This window comes from Sciurus carolinensis, chromosome X, assembly GCF_902686445.1.
Source record: "Sciurus carolinensis chromosome X, mSciCar1.2, whole genome shotgun sequence".
Classification (NCBI taxonomy): Eukaryota; Metazoa; Chordata; class Mammalia; order Rodentia; family Sciuridae; genus Sciurus; species Sciurus carolinensis.
The window spans coordinates 108,648,048-108,667,875 of record NC_062232.1 but is presented as its reverse complement, the minus strand read 5'-3'; the positions used below and the strand labels follow the sequence as shown (position 1 = coordinate 108,667,875).

The window sequence follows — 19,828 nt, the reverse complement described above, 5'->3', positions numbered from 1 at the left end:
TCCTAAAAAACAAAACAAAACAAAACAAAAAAAAAACCCTCTGTTCTTTGTGACCCCAGTCCTTAAATGGAAATCCCTCAGTCTTCACAGCTCTGTAATTTCTCACCACATTTAATCTCTTCTTATGCCTACTATTCAAAGGCTATGGGAGATATGCCACTCACTCATGTTTCATAATGTTCAGTTGCGGGAGAGTCTGATTGGGGACCACAAAGCTCATTCTTGCACAGATGTCCTTATAATCTTGATTCCTTCTCTCAAAGTCTTCCACATGGGCAGCCAGGTGAGAATTAACAATGCAGAAAGTAGTGTTGTGAAACACAAATCTCACAGCTACCCCACCTTTGTTTCCCTGTTAGCAAAAGCAATTATTCAGTTAGTACACAAAACTAGAAATTCGATTTCTCACAGACATAAAAATAGTCAAGTTCATTTCCAAAGTAACTCACCATTTTCCCCATGATCCCAGTTCCAACTGTTTCTGTAGCAACATCACGGATATACCGACACTGATCCTTTCTGGCAAATATAAGGAGCATCATCCCAACCAGGCGGACTAATTGAACCTATGAATGCCGGGAATTACAAAGGGTTTGTGTTAATACCACTTTTTACTGTATATTTGACTTTACAGAATTTTTTTTTCACCAAAATGATATACTGATCCCTAAATCTGAATCCAAATTCTCTAATTTCTCACTGGATCCCATAAAGTAGAAATCAAAATTCTCTGGAGAACCTCTAATCTGGCTAACCAATAAGAGTTAAAAGCTTTAGCTGGAGCAGTGGTATACACCTGTGATTTCAGAGAATTGGTGGCAGAGGCAGGAAGATGGCAAGTTCAAAGCCCATCTTGACAACTTAGCAAGACCATCTCAAAATAATAAAATAAAAAGGGCTGGGGATATAGCTCTGTGGTAGAGTATTCCTCGGTTCAGCTAGTACTACACCCCTCCAAAAACACACAAAAAAACCTTGAATAACAACAGGTACACTAAACTCTATATTTATTTGTTCAATCTCTGTTTAGCCTACCAAGAGTACATTAAAAGTTAAAAAACAAAGACAAGGCTGCTATCCCAGTTTCTTTTTTCCACTTTTCCTAGTTTCTGATTTCTAATTTTCTAAGAAATTTAAATCTATAAACAGCAATTCTTTTTTCTTTATTATTAACCTCTGAATAAGAGATATAAATGTGTCTAAGATGTTTGTTTATTTGTTTTTGGTGGTGCTGGGGATGGAATCTGGGGCCTTGCACAGGCTAAGCAATTGTTCTACCACTAAGACCTTGAGATATGTACTCAACAAAACCTATATGAGAAGAACAATATCTTTAGGAGTTATGTTACCTATATAAACTGTTAAAAGATATAGAGGTAAATTACTCAGATTACTCCTTTTAAAGAGCTTAGGATGGTAGCCCTGTAATTAAAATAATACTTCTGGTAGCTAAATGCCTCTAACAAAGTTCTTTTAAAGACCAACAAATTAGATCACCTTGTTTAAGTCAACTCTATTCTTGACCTGCAAACACATTTAGAACTTGTTTAAATTCCACAACACTTCTATTATTTGTTCTGATTCCAAAGTATAGTCTTTGCAACTACGTGCTTCATATTATTTTTCTATAAAGCATCTAAGTCTGACCATGTCAGTGAACAATATCACTCTTCAATTTTCATAGCACAAATCAATTACCTTATGTGTAACTGTATTGAATTATTGATATGAGAAAAATAAAACTGTTCTCTCCTAAAACCTACCTAAGCAATAAAAATATTGGATCAGAAAGCTTAGAGAACTCTTTTTCTTAGGAAATAAGTATGAAGGCTTAGTCTTCCCTATCCCAGTATCATATATAGGAGAGAATTCTATTAAACCATTCTTTTGGAATAAGTTATAGATAATAGAATAACTCTCAGCAAGTTCTATTTAGTCATATACTAAAAAGATTATTAAATGCAGCTTACTTTCTTATACTTGGCTTTGGAATGCAAACCCCTCTCCACAGCCATGGACCATTCTTGTTCCTTCACAGATTCAAAGTAGAAAAAGGCCTCTGTGCTCAAATCCAGTTCTTGGAATCTAAGAGAAAGAAGAAGTGAGATCTATACCTTTCCCATAATTATCTCTGGCTATCTCCTGTCCTGTCTCCTTGCTGAGAAACATTGCACCAAAAATGAACGGAAGAGAGAAATTTTATAGAATTGTTCTGTTGACCTAGGTTATAGTAAGTTAAATAAGTAAGGTTATCAGTAACTTAAGTAAGTTGCTTTTTTCCCCCTAAAGAATGAATCCCCACTATTGTATTAATAGGGTATGCAACAAACAAAACCTCCCTAAAGGGATATTGGTAGTGCTTTGCTCTTACAACCCAGCTAGAGTCATTATTAAAATTGACCTCAAGAGGCTGGGGCTATAGCTCAGTGGCAGAGTGCTTGCCTAGCACATGTGAGGCACTGGGTGTGATCCTTAGCACCGCATAAAATAAACAAATAAAATAAAGGCATTCTGCCCATCTATAACTACAAAATTTTTTTTAAATTGGTCTCAAGTCTCATTTTCTATCTAGAATATAGTTTTCTATAGGTTCTTCTTTACACCATGTTAGGTACCTGTTCCTTTCTGATCTCACAAATTTGACTCACAAGTTAACTTTCATATACATAGTCACAGTAGGGTTTTACAAAATATTTTTTTAAAAGAAGGTAAATCATCACGTAAACTAACACCAAACATTGCCAAAAGGGAGTTCTAGAAGTGTTCTTTACCCAATGCAGTAGATATCAGGAGGATTTGGATCACAGTTCAGCCAGGGTTCTAACGTGCTATCCGGAGACTGGCCATTCACATTCCAAGTTCCAACAAAAAATCTAATACATTACACCAAAAATAATTTGAAAACAAAGGTCAAGTATGAACAAACAGACATCCTCTCTTGTCATTTCTATACAAGGGTATATTCACAATAAGCCAACATAATTTCTCAAAATGTTTTTCCACACACACAAGGAAAAGCTCTTGCATGTAGAGTACGAAGGCAGTAAACTTATTTTCCCTAAATTTCACATTGAAGGAACCTACAGAAAGGAGCCAAGTGTCTATTTTAAAAACACAAAGTTAATTGCTCTACCACATTTTCTTTCAGTTAAACCCATCCAAATTCTTACTTGAATGGAAAGCTTATGGATGGGAAAGGGGTATCTTCATGTGGCAAGTGAGTCTAATATGGATAACTGCTCCATAAGGAACTGTAGTTGCATCCAAAAACTCACTTCCCAAAGGATTACAAGGACATCTGTGTAGGAAATTCTGATGAGGCAGATATAGTATTAAGAGGGAAAGCAGAAGGGAAAACTCCTGGCTGTCTTAAGTGTTTACATACAAATATAAAGCATCATGTGGAACATGAGAGACTGAAAGTTTTCATAGGGATATAGTTATGATTGAATTAGAATAAATAAGGCATAATGGGACAGCAGATGGAACTGGAGTCTTGGACTAAAAGGATATATTCTCTTCATAAATAACAAAGAGTGGTGTTGTTGCTTCACACTGGGGATACACACCCTGCACCACACATACCAGGTCCAGAGAAGAGGATATCAATGAGGTAAAGGTACAATGAAAAATAATACAGAGGAAAGAATCCCATGACAGACCTTTCAATCAAGAGGACTTGGTGTAACTTTCTTTAATTTACCAAAGTAAGTTAAGTGGTAATGGTGAACTTTAATTTTCCAATATTGGTTGGAAAAAAATTCAGAAGCCCAGATAGATAAACATACTTGGGTATGAAAAGTGCTAGGGGACAATTATCTAGTACATGTGAGCTTGATTTGGTTCCCTAAGAGTGGATAGAAACATTAGTAGACACGACATTATTAACAGGTAGAAAAACCAAGGGAAATTGAAGTATCTAAATTATTTTGGATATGCATGCTATTGACCAGCATAGAGGCAGGGACTCAAATCAAATGACCATTCCCTTTTTTCATGCTTGATTCTTAATTAAGTAATACCTTGATTATCTAAAGGCTATTATTGTCTGTTATACCTAACATTTTAGACTAAGTAAGTAGAAAAGAGACTAACTTGAAAGTATGAATGTTGACATATTCTTTTTCTCGTTTTGCCAGGATATGTTTGATGAGACCCTCCCGCTGGCCAGACTGGGTATTTGGTACAAAGAGCTTCCTCATGGTGTTGGTCACTTTGGGCTGTTCCTTGTTAGAAACTTCTTTTTCACGTGGAAGCCTAGCAAATAAATGAGGAATTCAAAGTAAAATTACCTAAAATATACGTCTCCTACTGGGAAAATGCTTCAATGTAGGACTTACATTCTATTCAAAGAAGTGGGTGGAGGTGGGGGTTCCCGATGAATCCCCGTAGGCTGATTTTGTGAATTTATTTTCTTGTCCAAATTCATAGATGAAAAATTATCCTCAAATCCAAGAAGCCCTGAAGGTCATAGAACCCAAAGTCAAATTGGGGAAGAAAGTTAATATATAGCCAGGGTAGACAGGGCTTTGATTGGATCAGCAGTATTACTAAACAGAAAGATAACAAAAGGGTTATAACTACTTAGATTGGGGGAAGAAGTACATCAACCCTGAAGCATTGACACACTAACTAGAACAGACATTTACATTAATTTGGAACCTGCATAATAACAGCTAACATTTATTGAAGAGTTAGCACAATACCTGTTTGACAGTAAGGGATAATATTATTTTCTCCCTTAATCATCACAAAAACCTCACAAAGTAGGCACTGTCAAGAATTTTCCCATGTTATAGAAAAGGAAATGGAAGCTCAGAGTTGTTGAGTAATTTGACCACGATCATATAACTAGTAAATTTCAGACTTAGAGTTTAAACTCAGGCTGTCTGGCTCTGGAGTCTATTCTTGTTTCCACTATGCTAAGCTGGTTTCTAAAGAGCTACTATATGACATATAGGATTAGGAGTGAATATTAGTCAGTGGCTGTGGACTCAATAAAGCCACTTCACAAGAGACTGTGTCTGACATTGGCTTTAATCCACATCTGGCCTAATAAAATCTAAATGATCTGAAATGATCACAGCAACCAGGGATAAAAGAATCCTTTCAGTACCTGAAAACACAGAAGGTTTGTCCTTAGTGTCTAATTTCTGGAACCAGCTAGATGAGTCTTTTTGCTCTGGAGCAAGAAGCTGTGACTGAGCTGGAAAGATAAGAGTCATTGTCAGAAACTGGGGAGCCCGGTTCTGAATGGAATTTATCATAAATATAAAGTCATTCACTCAACACTCCTCAAATGCAGGGGCCAGCACCATTTCTGAAAGTTACAGAAGAGACTAAGGAAACAAGGGCAGTTCTGGGGTCATCTGGGGGCAGAAGGAAGATTGCAATGTGTGGTAAACTGTATGCCATGACACTGAAGGTTCTAGAAATTGACTCAGTAACTTTATAGCTTAATAGACTAGTTCCCTAACCTATTCCTGGGTTCATTCCTGAAGAAAAAAATTAACTATAAAGGCTGAAGGGTAAGGCACTTTGCTAAAGGCCACCTGCCTCTGAACCAATGTGTCAGTATTTCATTCCCATTAAAATAATAGAAAGTAAAGCACTGAATTTTGTGTTACCTTCCTGGGCAGCAAGGACCTCTGAGAGAAACTTCAAACAGTGTTCCTCATCAGGGATTTCAAAGCGGCGTTCTCTGGTCCAGTCCCCCTGAACCCGAATTTTGCAGCCACCTAAGAAGAATTGAAATCCATACACATACAGCTATAGGATACAATGCTGTATTGAGATAATATTCACAACTTAGGTTAACAGAAAATCCAGATCAAAAGATTCCAGACCTCTAACACAGGAGGCACATGTATAAGGGATGAGATGTGGTAGAGGGAGATGAAGCAAGGAGGGAAGCTTAAGGGAAGAAGACAGTAGTCTCAGGGATGATGAACTATGTTAAAACATCAGCCAGATCTAGTGATAGACGTACTTAAACCTGATCTATCTCTCAGATGGCAATGCAGGAATGTCCAAATTCTAGGAAAAGATAAATTTCTCAATCACTCGCCTCCTACTCATGAGCTGGAAATTCCTACCATTTCAAATTCAGATAATACAGTAAGAATATCTGAAGCATTAAGAGGATAAAGGAAATAGAATGGTTGTTTATAGGTGCAGGGTAAATTAAATTTATGAACTCATTAAAAATAGTGCAACTGGTCCAAAGTATTTGGAAAAGAAACATCTACATCTCATTACACCAATTGAAAAATGTGTGCTTTACATGAACTTGCAAAAGCAATATAATGATCTTTGTACAGGAGAGCTCTGGTTCAAATATAGCTAACTGGACACAAATTTACCTTGGGCTTTAATGTTTTAGAGTTATAACATCTTATCTCCCTCTTTCTGATGCCCATAGTTATTATCTAACTCAACTGTTTGGATATTGTGATTCAGAAAATATATATATATATTGGTTTACATTCTTTTTTTTTTTTTTTGGTACCAGGGATTGAACCCAGGCGTGCTTAACCACTGAGCCATATCCCCAGCCCCTTTTTATATTTTATTTAGAGACAGTGTCTCACTGAGTTGCTTAGGGCCTCACTAAGTTGCTGAGGCTGGCTTTGAATTCGCAATCCTCCTGCCTCAGTCGCCTAAGCAGCTGAGAATACAGGTGGGTGCTATCACACTGGTTACATTCTTATCCTAACAAGTTGACTAGGTATGCTGCTTTTCCACACCCCTGGAAACCATGAGCTCCTTAAGGGCAAGAGGCAGGCTATATATATGTTACTAAATACTTTCCATGGTCTAGGGTGAGGAACTTTCTCAGGATTGTCCAGGACTAAGGAACATCCTACAACTCAACATTTTCAACACCAACACTGAGAAAAATCCCAGGCAAACCAGTCCTGGGCTGGTTGGTCATTCTGCTGGTGACAGTGATGTCAGACTTCATAGACAAAAAGCATTTAATAAATAACTCTTGAACCGGACTCTTCCACACTTGTCAATTGCAAAGAAATATAAAAATCATAGTTTTTTTGTGGTAGAAATTCACTTCTGAACCTTTGGTTCTCTTTGGTCCTCTAAATTTTTTGTTGTTTCTATCTTCATATAATGAGTTTTAAAAAGGAAAATAAAATTACTGTTCAGAAGAAGAAAAAAAGGTAAAAATGAAGAAAAATGTGAAAGAAGGTATCCAAATGTAGCAGAGATAAGAAAATTAATGAGGGTGCCACTGTAAGGAGGAAAACAAAGGAAGTAAGATGAATAGAGTGTCAATTAGGAGCAGCCTTGAAGATATAGAGACAAACTCCTTCAGGGCATACCAAGTCCTCCCTTTCTCAGATAATTTTATATTCAGAGTAGTTAAAAAAGAGCAGTTTCTACCTGATAGAAATTTAGAACAAGAATAAACATTTTCTTTCTCTCACAATTCTTGAAAGAAATATTTTAGCAAGTATAAAACTGACCTACTTAAGAGCCAGAAATTGTTTATAAAATAACATTGGATGTTCTCTCACCGTGTTGCTTGGAAAAGAGGAGAAATTATCCCATAACCCAGCCTCTCCTCTCTTCCCTTCCAAAGCTCTTCAGGACCTCTGTGTTCTGCAAACCCTATTACATCTTCCATTTCGTCTAACAATTCCCTGCAACTCTCAGTAGTTCTCAACCATGGATGCATTACAATAAGCAGAGGCACTTTTAGAAAACATTGACACCTGGACCTCACCCCAGGGCAATTAAAACAATTGCTGGGTATAAATCCCAGGAAGTGGCAGTTTTTTAAAACACTGCCCAGGTGATTCCACTGTATATCCAGATTGAAATATCAGAGTCAACTGCAAACTGGCTGGTTCCTAAGAGGGGCACTTCCCCTGCAGTTCTCTTAGTGGAGGCTGTTTATATTCTTTCACACCTGATGGAATACACACGAATACATAAACACACACACATAGATTATGGGCATGCAACACCTTGCCTGGCTTACACTAGATGGAATTTAAAGTTGGTGTCCAGACCATTCCATCTCCTCCCTCTAGAAAAACCCTTTCTCCTTTGAGGCTTACCCATTGGACTGAATCATCTTCTTGCCTTTCCTCCTCTATAAGACCATCCAGCACCCTCTTAGAAACATCGGAATCTAGAATTCAATACCCAACACGTAAGACTTTCTCTTCTCTCAAACTCCTGCCATTATTTTGGGTCTCTTTAAAATTACCACAGAAAACCCAGTGAACACTTTCAACTTCTTCATCCAATGGCCTTTCCACTCCACCTCAGCTGCCACTCCCTCAGTCACTACTGGGACTCCCTCAGTTATACCATAAATTTTTTCATCATAGAAACATCACCATTTCACAAATCTCTAAATTCAAATATCCCATGGCAGCTGGGCATGGTGGCACATGCCTGTAATCCAGAGACTTGGGAGGCTGAGGTGGGAGGACTGCAAGTTTGAGGCCAGTCTCAGCAACTTAGTGAGGACTTAAGCAACTCAGTGAGACCCTGTCTCAAAATAACAAAAATAAAATAAGAAGAACTGAGGGTGAAGCTCAGTGGCAAAAGCATCCCTGGGTTCACTTGGATTTAATCCCCAGTACTCTTCCCCGACAAAACACAACAAATAACCCATGCCGACCTCTTCATTCTTCCAATTTACTTATTATCTCCACTATAATTGTTCTTCACCCCCTGGGAACCTCCAGTCCATTGATTCTTCCACTTTATCATTATCCATCAACTCCCTCCTGATTTCACTTCCCTTTTTCTCAAACAGGTACCATCATTACACTCCATTCCAAAAACCCACAACTGCCTTAACCCTGGTCTCCCAAGGCACCACCTGGCCAAATTCCAAACCTCAGAAACCCAACTAATTGTCTTCTCTGTTCTTATAACTGAGCAACCAGAGGTAGTAAACACACATGTGTATACACACACACATGCTATCATTATAAATTCTTAACCGCCAACCTCAATGAGGCCCTCCATCATAGGAGGCAATGTGTTTCCACAGTCTAGTCTCCTACTGCTACCTGGAACAATTATTTCACACCTTCTCATTTATCCTCTCTTCTCATGCACTCTCATTCTAAGCAGATTGCTTCACCTCAAACTTCAGAAAAAAGAAGCTCTCACATAGAAAACTGTATTTTGTACTCCTTCCCATTCTAACACAAGAAAGAAAATTCTTCCTACCAAGATCACCTTTGTTTGGAAATCCAGTACTGGGGATAAAACCAGGGCTTCACACATGCTAGGTAAGCATTCTACCACTGATCTACATACCCGGTCCTCTCATTTTGGCGGGTGATGGGGACCAGGGATTAAACCCAGGGTAGCTTAACCACTGAGTCACATCACCAGTCCTTTTTCTATGTTTTATTTTGAGACAGGGTCTTACTGAGTTTCTTAGGACCTCGCTAAGTTGCTGAAACTGGCTTTGAACTTGCAATCCTCCTGCCTCAGCTTCCTGAGCCACTGGCATTACAGGCATGCACCACGGTGCCCAGCCATCTCATGATTTTGAATATTATCTATGTGCTAGTGGTCCAAACCTTTCTTTTGAGCTTCAGCTGCATACATTTAGCTGCCAATTTATCATCTTCAGTCAAGTATCTCAACTAAACACAGCTAAAACTGAATTCATAACACTTTCTCAAAGGAAAACTTGTTCCTTCTGCAACCTGTTTATGCAAATTGTAGGTACCATCAAACAGGTTCATGTCAGAAACCTGGAATTTATCCTTGACACTTCCCTTCCTGTCACCCCTGTACCCAAATCGATTTCTATTGATTTCACCTCCAAATACATCTATCAGCCCTACTTCCCTCCATGTCTATTACCACCATATTTCTGGATTATACTACTGAAAAAGCTTCCCAACTGGCTGGTCTTTCTGTTTCCAAGCAAATTATAACACCTCAGCACAAACTCCTTCACTTTCTCCTCATTTATTTTATTTTATTTTTTTTTTTTTTTGTTTTTTTGGTACCAGGGATTGAATTCAGGGGTGTTTAACCACTGAACCACATCCCCACCCCTTTTTTGTATTTTATTTAGAAACAGGGACTTGCTGAATATTTTAGTTACAGAAGTTGGCCTCCCGAGTTCCTTTCTTCTCATTTTTAAAACCTAAAAATACTGATTCAACACTATGGCTTATAAGATTCATCTGCATCTGACTCTAGCCTGTTTTGCCTTGGTGCTGAACTGCAGGCATCCTGGTCATCTTTGACTTCAAAGAAACTGTGAAACTACTTCCCACCTTGGTTAACCTGGAATACTCTTTCTCTCCTGTATTCACCTGTCTGTTATTGGTCCCTCTGGTCTCTCTCTAAATGTCTTCTTCAAAGAGGCCTTCCCTGGCTACCCCTCCTAATTTAATTACCCCTCTTATAAACTCTTTATACCTCTTTGTAACAGTATTTATCAAAACTGCAATCATGTAAATGTCTGTACCTTATCAGTTTAAAGTCTGTTTCCTGCATTAAAATCCATAATTTATCAAGGCTTTGTTGTTTTCTGCTATGTCCCTAGAGCTAGCACAGTGCCTGGCCATAAAATATATTCATACTTTTATGGAATGAATTAATGAATTATAGGTAACTATGTGGCTCTAGTACCAAATAGCACATAAGCAAGAACCAAAGCAGGAGAACCAACCTTATCTATATTGTGCTCTGATGATTCTGCAGCACTTACAATCATGCCTGGCAAACAGAAGGTACTTAACAAATATTTGTTAAATAATAAATTAGGAAGGGTTATATTGATAATTAGTGTAGTAGCCAAGCAAGTGATGCACACCTGTAATCCCACCTACCCAGGAGGTTGAAGCAGGAGGATCACAAGTTCAAGGCCAGCTTGGACAATTTAGTGAGACCCTTTCTCAAAATAAAAAGGTCTGGGGGTGTAGCACTGTGGTACAGTCCCCTGGGCTCAACCCCCAGTATGGCAAAAAAACAAACAAAAAAACCATTATTAGTACAATATAGTCCATTAATAGGTCTGAAAACTATAAGGAAAGAAAAACAAGGAAAATATAACCATCTCCATAAATAAAGAAAACACATTTAATAAAATTCAGTATACACTCATGATTTTTAAAGAACACACAATATGAACAAGAATGACTTTTTTAAGGACTTTGGAGGCATCTCTTTGAATCTAACTTTTGTGGGCATTTCGTTCCAAATTGCAAAACTGGTCCCTCCAATAAAAATATGTGAAATTCATTTTTACTCTGGATAAAGTCAGTTAGATAACACAGATGGTTACCCCAACTACCAGGTAAAATTATCGTGAACTGTGGACAACATATGGTAGTCAAGTTCTCTTTCTTGAAAATTAGTTGTTTATCTTGAAAATATGTATGTCATGGGTTGTGTCTGTTTGGATATATAAATGAGTGAGATTTCTTTCTGTCTTTGTAGTTTCTTAGCGAATTGTGATGTGAATCACATTCTGTTTTAAGGCCTATTCAATAATAAAAGTATTTTCTCTAACCAAAAATAAAAGAACACACAAACTTGAAATAAATGGAATTTCTTAATATGGTCTACGTAAAAATAAAAACAAAAAACCTGTCAAATCAACAGGCAAAAATGTCCTTAACTGTAGCACCACTGAAGCAATTCTCATGGAATTTGGGATGTAAATAGGATTTAATACTGGCCCTTAAATTTCCACTGGTGTAGTTGAGACATGAACCAAAACTCATAGTTACAGCTAATAGAAAGGAGACTAAATTATTATTTACAGATGATTAAGGCTATTTACCAAAATGAAAAAATAAACAGCAAAGAGTAGTAAAAATATAGTTGGTATGGTTTAGATATAAGGTGTCCCCAAAAACTTATGTGTGGGACAATGCAAGAAAGCTTAGAAAGCTTAGAGGCAAAATGATTGGATTATGAGTATTAACCTAATCAGTGTCTTAATCCTCTGATAGGGATTAAGGGGGTGGTAACTGTAGGCAGGTAGGTTGTAGCTGGAGGTGGGTAAATGGGGTGTGCCTTTGGGGTTTATATTTTGTATGTGATGAGGAGATCTCTCTCTCTCTCTCTCTCCCTCCCTCTCCTTCCTGGTAATATCCTGAGCTACCTTCCTCTGTCACACCTTCTACCATGATGTTCTGCCTTACCTCTGACCCAGAGGAATGGAGTTGGTCATCTATGGACTGAGACCTCTGAAACAGTGAGCATCAAATAAACTTGTCCTCCTCTATAATTGTGCTTGTCAGATCTTTTGGTTACCGAAGCAAAAATGCTCAGTAAAACAACAGTGAAGTAGCCAGATATGTTCTGTATATTAATAATAAGCAACTGGAAGTTAATAGAAAAAAAATGCAATTCATAATAGCAGTAGACAAAATCCACCATAAAAATTTTAACCTAAAAATGTGATATGTATGAAGAAATTATAAAATTTTACTGAGAAACATAAAACAGGACCAAATAGAGAGATGTACCATGTTCCCTGACAGTAACTTTATTTTATAAAGATGTTAATCTAATAAAATTTGGCATATATATATGGTGAAACATTGGTCATTAAAATAATATTTTAAAATAAGTTTAAATCACATGGGAAATGTCACAATATAATATTCAATGAAAATGCAGGATAAAAACTATATGTAAAGTGCTAGGGGTATAGCTTAGTCGGAGAGCACATGTGTAGCATGCAAAAGGCCCTGGGTTCAGTTCCCACCATGAAAAAACACCTCACAAAAACAACAACAAAAACTATATGTAAGGATTCCAATTATGTAAATATATAAATAAAAGAACAGAAGGAAATAAATAAAAAAGTTAACTACAATGATTATCTCTAGATTTCAGGACAATAAATTTAATTTGATACTTTAAACTTTTCTGACTTTACACATTATACATAATGAAGCTATATTAACTCTATAATCAGAAAAACATGAAGTTTCTAATATGTACAAGTATGAACATATAACAAATCTTACCATTAAGTATAATTATATTGCACCAATAAAAATATGGAAAAAAGTGTTTAATACCAATAACCAGACAATGGGGAAAAACATATTTACACTAAAATCAGGCCTATCTAACAAACCCAGTGTCCTCCTCCTGTAATACATTGAATGCTCTAAGGGTTTATGTATGAAGCCCATTACTAAATGTGAAGAGATAACAAAGGAATTTATAAGTAGTCACTTAACTATATTACTGCTCTGATCCAGTAACTTGAACTCTACACAGAAACACATGAGTAATTTCTATGTAGGAGAATTTACAACCAGCACCATAAATTTAGTGTTTATAAGAGAAAAGGCACAGCTCATTTTCATATCTCAATTTTGGATCAAATACCTTTTTATATCAAGAACAGGATATTTTAATATCTTATTTTAACAGCAATGTCAGTCCCTGAAGAAATGCCTTTGCTCTGATTTTCCTTTTTTCAGTCTTACTTTTATCTTCTACTGCTTAACACAACAAAACAGATACTGAGTTTCTTAGATGCCTGTAACAAAAGCCAGCAGCTAGGTCTACTTAGAATCAGGATCAGTCCTTAAGGTTTCCAAAATCCATGATTAAAGGAAAGAATAATAAAACCCAAACTAGAAAAAGCCTACCTAAACCATTCAGTACAAATTAATAGTGCCAAGGGCAAGGATTGCATCTAAACAAAATTACACATAACCTGCAGCCCCAAGCTAAATGCCAAGTCCCACTCATCCAAGGGCTCAACCAAGAGATAAGACAACCATTTGATTTAGATTCATGTGGTCAGATACTCTTTTCCATAGCAACCAGACAGCAGTCACAGTAGCAGTCAAGTGCTCATTTCTCCTCTCCATAACACAGTACAATTAGATGATAAACAAAGAACAGTTTGCACAGAGAGTCAATGATGATTTGCTTCAAACAGATAAAAAGGAGAGAACAGTGGAAAGGAAGACCATGTTCCCTCTGATAAAGGGATACCTAAAGGGGATGGGGTTTAAATAAAAGACCAAATTATTTTTAAAAATAAAAAGAATGCCTGGACAAGCAACTTAAGGGACTCTGTACCTCCTAAAATAATAAAACAGATAAATGAAAACACTATGGTTTAACATAAAAAATAAAGAGGGCAAGAGAAAAGCTTAAAACACAACAGCAGTTTAAATAACCAAAAAAACACCCATAAACCTTAAGTGCTTTAAAAAACATTTTACTAGCCCTTCCTACAATTATCGGTTTCACAGCAATGATTTAACTGACAGCAATAATATTGGTAGTGCAAAGAAATTCAGCATTAGAAAAGCAAACCATGCTTTCAATTTTTGTAAAGATTCTTATCAGTCACAAGCTTTTCTTCAGGCTCAACCTAAATGTTTGTGGAAGACAACTGCTAATTTATATTGTTACCTTAAGAAAATGTAAACTACAGAATAATATGGCAAAATAGAAGATGTGCCCCAAAAGGTATCTCAGATATAGTGAGCCTTCAAGTAAATATTTGTTGAATGAAAAGCAACTGCATTCATAAAGATACTCACTGTTTGAAGCGATGTCAATCAAAAGGGTTTCTTCCGCTTCTGAGAGAAGAAAAAAGAACAGGATAAGGGAAGATAAAATCATTCATCACAATCAAAGGAAGTATACAACTAAGTGCATCTCTCAGTCACTTCTCCTAGGTTTTAGAAAACATTAAAAATTACTTGTTTAGAGGTTCTTTCCACGGGGCAATCCAAGATGGTGGAACAGAGAGTGACTGCATCGCCAGTCGCTCCAGAACCCAGGATTCAAGAAGGGGAGGCATTGAGAGACTCGGACTAAAACTGAGCCACGGGGTGAGTCTCCCCCACCGGGTGAAGCTTGGCCTGAGCGGCAGGCCTGGATAGGGGCGGCTTATCACAGCAGGACAGGGCAGCTAGAGTCTTCCCCAGGTAGCCCTGCTCACTCCGGAGGTGGGTTCCTCCCACACAGGGCCAGCTTCTCGGAGCAGGCCACCCAGTGAGAGCCTTTCCACACAGAGCCAGCTCCAAGCCCTGGAACCAGTAGTGGGCTAGGGGCAGCTTTCTTCGGAAGCACTGCATTATCAAGTTCCTACAAGACGTCTGGCTACTGAAGACTGGGAGGTGATACACTGGAAATCTACAGGGACACTATAAGCCAATAGAGGAAATCTGCAATATCTCAGAGTCCCACTGACATCTGACCAATATGAGAAAACAAGGGAAGAAAATGTCCCAAACAAACCTAGATACTATATCAATAAAACCCAATGACAGCACAGCAGAAGAAATGACAGAAAGGGAGTTCAGAATGTACATAATTAAAACAATCAGGGAAGCAAACGAGGAGATGAAAGAGCAAATGCAGGCATTGAAGGAGGAGATGAAAGAGCAAATGCAGGCATTAAATGATCACACCAATCAACAGTTAAAAGAGCAAATACGGGAAGCAAGAGATCATTTCAATAAAGAGTTAGAGATACTGAAAAAAAGAACAAACAGAAATCCTTGAAATGAAGGAAACAATAAACCAAGTTAAAAACTCCATAGAAAGCATAACCAATAGGATAGAACACCTGGAAGACAGAACCTCAGACATTGAAGACAAATTATTTAATCTTGAAAACAAAGTTGACCAAACAGAGAAGATGGTAGGAAATCATGAACAGAATCTACAAGAATTATGGGATATCATGAAAAGGCCAAATTTAAGAATTATTGGGATTGAGGAAGGCTTAGAGAAACAAACCAAAGGAATGAACAATCTATTCAATGAAATAATGTCAGAAAAGGTCCCAAATCTGAAGAATGAAATGGAAAACCAAGTACAAGAGGCTTATAGAACTCCAAATATACAAAATTACAACAGACCCACACCAAGGCACATTATTATGAAAATACCTAACATACAAAATAAAGACAGAATTTTAAAGGCCGTGAGAGAAAAGGATCAAATTACATTCAGGGGGGAAACCAATAAGAATATCAGCAGATTTTTCAATCCAGACCCTAAAAGCTAGAAGGGCCTGGAACAACATTTACCAAGCCCTGAAAGAAAATGGATGCCAACCAAGAATCTTATACACAGCAAAACTTACTTTAAGATTTGACGACGAAATAAGATCCTTCCATGATAAACAAAAGCTAAAGGAATTTACAAAAAGAAAGCTGGCATTACAGAACATTCTCAGCAAAATATTCCATGAGGAAGAGATGAAAAACAACGATGCAAATCAGCAACGGAAGGAACTAGCCTAAAGGAATAGCCAAATAAAGGAGAAACTAAATCATGTCAAAAAACAAAAATGAGTCAAATGACTGGGAATACAAATCATATCACAATAATAACCCTGAATGTTAATGGCCTGAATTCATCAATCAAAACACATAGACTGGCAGATTGGATTAAAAAGAAAAATCCAACAACATGCTGCCTGCAAGAGACTCATCTCATAGAAAGAGATACCCATAGACTAAAGGTGAAAGGATGGGAAAAAACATACCATGCACACGGACACAGCAAAAAAGCTGGAGTATCCATCCTCATTTCAGATAATGTGGACTTCAAGCCAAAGCTAGTCAGAAGGGATAAAGAAGGACATTACATACTGCTTAAGGGAAGCATAAATTAGCAAGACATAACAATCATAAATATCTATGCCCCGAACATTGGCTCATCCACGTACGTCAAACAAATCTTTCTCAATTCCAGAAATCAAATGGACCACAACACAATAATACTAGGCAATTTTAACACGCCTCTCGCACCACTGGATAGATCTTCCAAACAAAAATTGAATAAAGAAACCATAGATCTCAACAACACAAGAAAACAATTTAGACTTAATGGACATATATAGAATATACCATCCAACAAAGAACGAATACACTTTCTTCTCAGCAGCACATGGATCCTTCTCTAAAATAGACCATATTTTATGCCACAAAGCTACTGTTAGCAAATACAAGAAGATAGAGATACTACCTTGTACTCTATCAGATCATAATGGATTGAAATTAGAAATAAAAGACAGAAAAAAAACAGAAACTTCTCCAATATCTAGAGATTAAATAATATGCTATTATATGATGAATGGATAACAGAAGACATCAGGAGGGAAATTAAAAAATTCTTAGAAGTAAACGAGAACAAAGACACATCATATCAAAATCTCTGGGACACTATGAAAGCAGTACTTAGAGGAAGATTTATTTCATGGGGCTCATTCAACAAAAGAAGTAGAAATCAACAAATAAACGACTTAACACTACAGCTCAAAGCCCTAGAAAAAGAAGAGCAGACCAACACCAAAAGTAGTAGAAGACAGGAAATAGTTAAACTCAGAGCCAAAATCAACGAAATTGAAACAAAAGAAACAATTGGAAAAATTAACAAAATAAATAGTTCTTTATTTGAAAAAATAAACAAAATTGATAAACCCTTAGCCACACTAACAAAGAGAAAGAGGGAGAAAACTCAAATTAATAAAATTCCGAATGAACGAGGAAATATCACAACAGACACGAGGGAAATACAAAACATAATTAGAAGCTATTTTGAAAATCTATACTCCAACAAAACAGAAAACCTCGAAGACATCAACAAGTTTCTAGAGACATATGAATTACCTAAACTGAACGAGGAGGACATACACAACTTAAATAAACCAATTTCAAGCAATGAAATAGAAGAGGTCATCAAAAGCCTACCAACAAAGAAAAGTCCGGGACCAGATGGGTTCTCAGCCGAGTTCTACAAAACCTTTAAAGAAGAGCTCATTCCAATATTCCTCAAAGTATTCCATGAAATAGAAGAGGAGGGAACTCTTCCAAACTCATTCTATGAAGCCAATATCACCCTGATACCTAAACCAGACAGAGACACATCGAGGAAAGAAAATTTCAGACCAATATCCTTAATGAACATCGATGCAAAAATTCTCAACAAAATTTTAGCAAATCGCATCCAAAAATATATTAAAAAGATAGTGCACCACGATCGGGGCATAGATATTTATGATTGTTATGTCTTGCTGATTTATGCTTCCCTTAAGCAGTATGTAATGTCCTTCTTTATCCCTTCTGACTAGTTTTGGCTTGAAGTCCACATTTCATCCCAGGGATGCAAGGTTGGTTCAACATCTGGAAATCAATAAATGTCATTCACCATATCCAAAGACTTAAAGTTAAGAATCACATGATTGGGCTGGGGAGATAGCTCAGCTGGTAGAGCGCTTGCCTCGCAAGCGCAAGGCCCTGAGTTTGATCCCCAGTACCGCAAAAAAAAAAAAAAAAAAGAATCACGTGATTATTTCAATAGATGCAGAAAAAGCATTTGATAAAATACAGCATCCCTTCATGCTCAAAACACTAGAAAACACTGGGGTAGTGGGAACATTCCTAAACATTGTAAAGGCCATCTACGCTAAGCCCATGACCAATATCATTCTAAATGATGAAAAACTGAAAGCATTCCCTCTAAAAACTGGAACAAGGCAGGGATGCCCTCTTTCACCACTTCTATTCAACATCATCCTTGAGACTCTAGCCAGAGCAATTAGACAAACCAAAGAAATTAAAGGGATACGAATTGGAAAAGAAGAACTCAAACTATCCCTGTTCGCTGATGACATGATTATATATTTAGAGGAACCTGGAAATTCCACCAGAAAACTTTTAGAACTCATAAGTGAATTCAGTAAAGTAGCAGGTTACAAGATCAATGCTCATAAATCCAATGCATTTTTATACAAAAGTGATGAATCTTCACAAAGAGAAATTAGGAAAACTACCCCATTCACAATAGCATCAAAAAAAAATACTTGGGAATCAATCTCACAAAAGAGGTGAAAGACCTCTACAATGAGAACTACAGAACACTAAAAAAAGAAATTAAAGAAAACCTTAGAAGATGGAAAGATCTCCCATGTTCTTGGATAGGAAGAATTAATATTGTCAAAATGGCCATACTACTAAAAGTGCTATACAGATTCATTGCAATTCCAATTAAAATCCCAATGACGTACCTTACAGAAATAGAGCAAGCAATTATGAAATTCATCTAGAAGAATAAAAAACCCAGAATAGCTAAAGCAATCCTCAGTAGAAAGAGCAAAGCAGGGGGTATCAAAATACCAGATCTTCAACTCTATTACAAAGCAATAGTAACAAAAACAGCATGGTATTGGTACCAAAATAGACAGGTAGATCAATGGTACAGAATAGAGGACACGGACACAAACCCAAATAAATACAATTTTCTCATACTAGACAAAGGGGCCAAAAATATGCAATGGAGAAAAGATAGCCTCTTCAACAAATGGTGCTGGGATAACTGGAAAACCATATGCAACAGAATGAAATTAAACCCCTATCTCTCACCCTGCACAAAACTCAACTCAAAATGGATCAAGGACCTTGGAATCAGACCAGAGACCTTGCGTCTTATAGAAGAAAAAGTAGGTCCAAATCCTCAACTTGTTGGCTTAGGATCAGACTTCCTTAACAGGACTCCCATAGCACAAGAAATAAAAGCAAGAATTAATAACTGGGATAGATTCAAACTAAAAAGCTTTCTCTCAGCAAAGGAAACTCAGTAATGTGAAGAGAGAGCCTACAGAGTGGGAGAAAATCTTTGCCACTCATACTTCAGATAGAGCACTAATCTCCAGAATCTATAAAGAACTCAAAAAACTCTACACCAAGAATACAAATAATCCAATCAACAAATGGGCTAAGGAAATGAATACACACTTCACAGAAGAAGATGTACAAGCAATCAACAGATATATGAAAAAATGCTCAACATCTCTAGTAATAAGAGAAATGCAAAT

The 19,828-nt window shown here is 37.0% G+C and overlaps 1 protein-coding gene across 4 annotated transcripts in view; it reads right to left on the bottom strand.

Annotated features, from left to right (window-relative positions):
* Ocrl (OCRL inositol polyphosphate-5-phosphatase) overlaps positions 1–19,828 on the bottom strand; it is a 65,654-nt gene that overhangs the window by 33,887 nt on the left and 11,939 nt on the right. For 3 of the 4 annotated variants that reach the window (XM_047536520.1, XM_047536522.1, XM_047536521.1), the window contains exons 4-12: positions 14,538–14,576; positions 5,628–5,738; positions 5,117–5,206; positions 4,341–4,461; positions 4,096–4,257; positions 2,772–2,873; positions 1,971–2,085; positions 450–566; positions 165–352 (exon numbers count right to left, since the gene is read on the bottom strand). In XM_047536520.1, coding sequence (XP_047392476.1) covers positions 165–352; positions 450–566; positions 1,971–2,085; positions 2,772–2,873; positions 4,096–4,257; positions 4,341–4,461; positions 5,117–5,206; positions 5,628–5,738; positions 14,538–14,576 — 1,045 coding nt within the window. The remainder of the gene's footprint in view (positions 1–164; positions 353–449; positions 567–1,970; positions 2,086–2,771; positions 2,874–4,095; positions 4,258–4,340; positions 4,462–5,116; positions 5,207–5,627; positions 5,739–14,537; positions 14,577–19,828) is intronic. The other variant, XM_047536523.1, reaches the window with a different exon arrangement.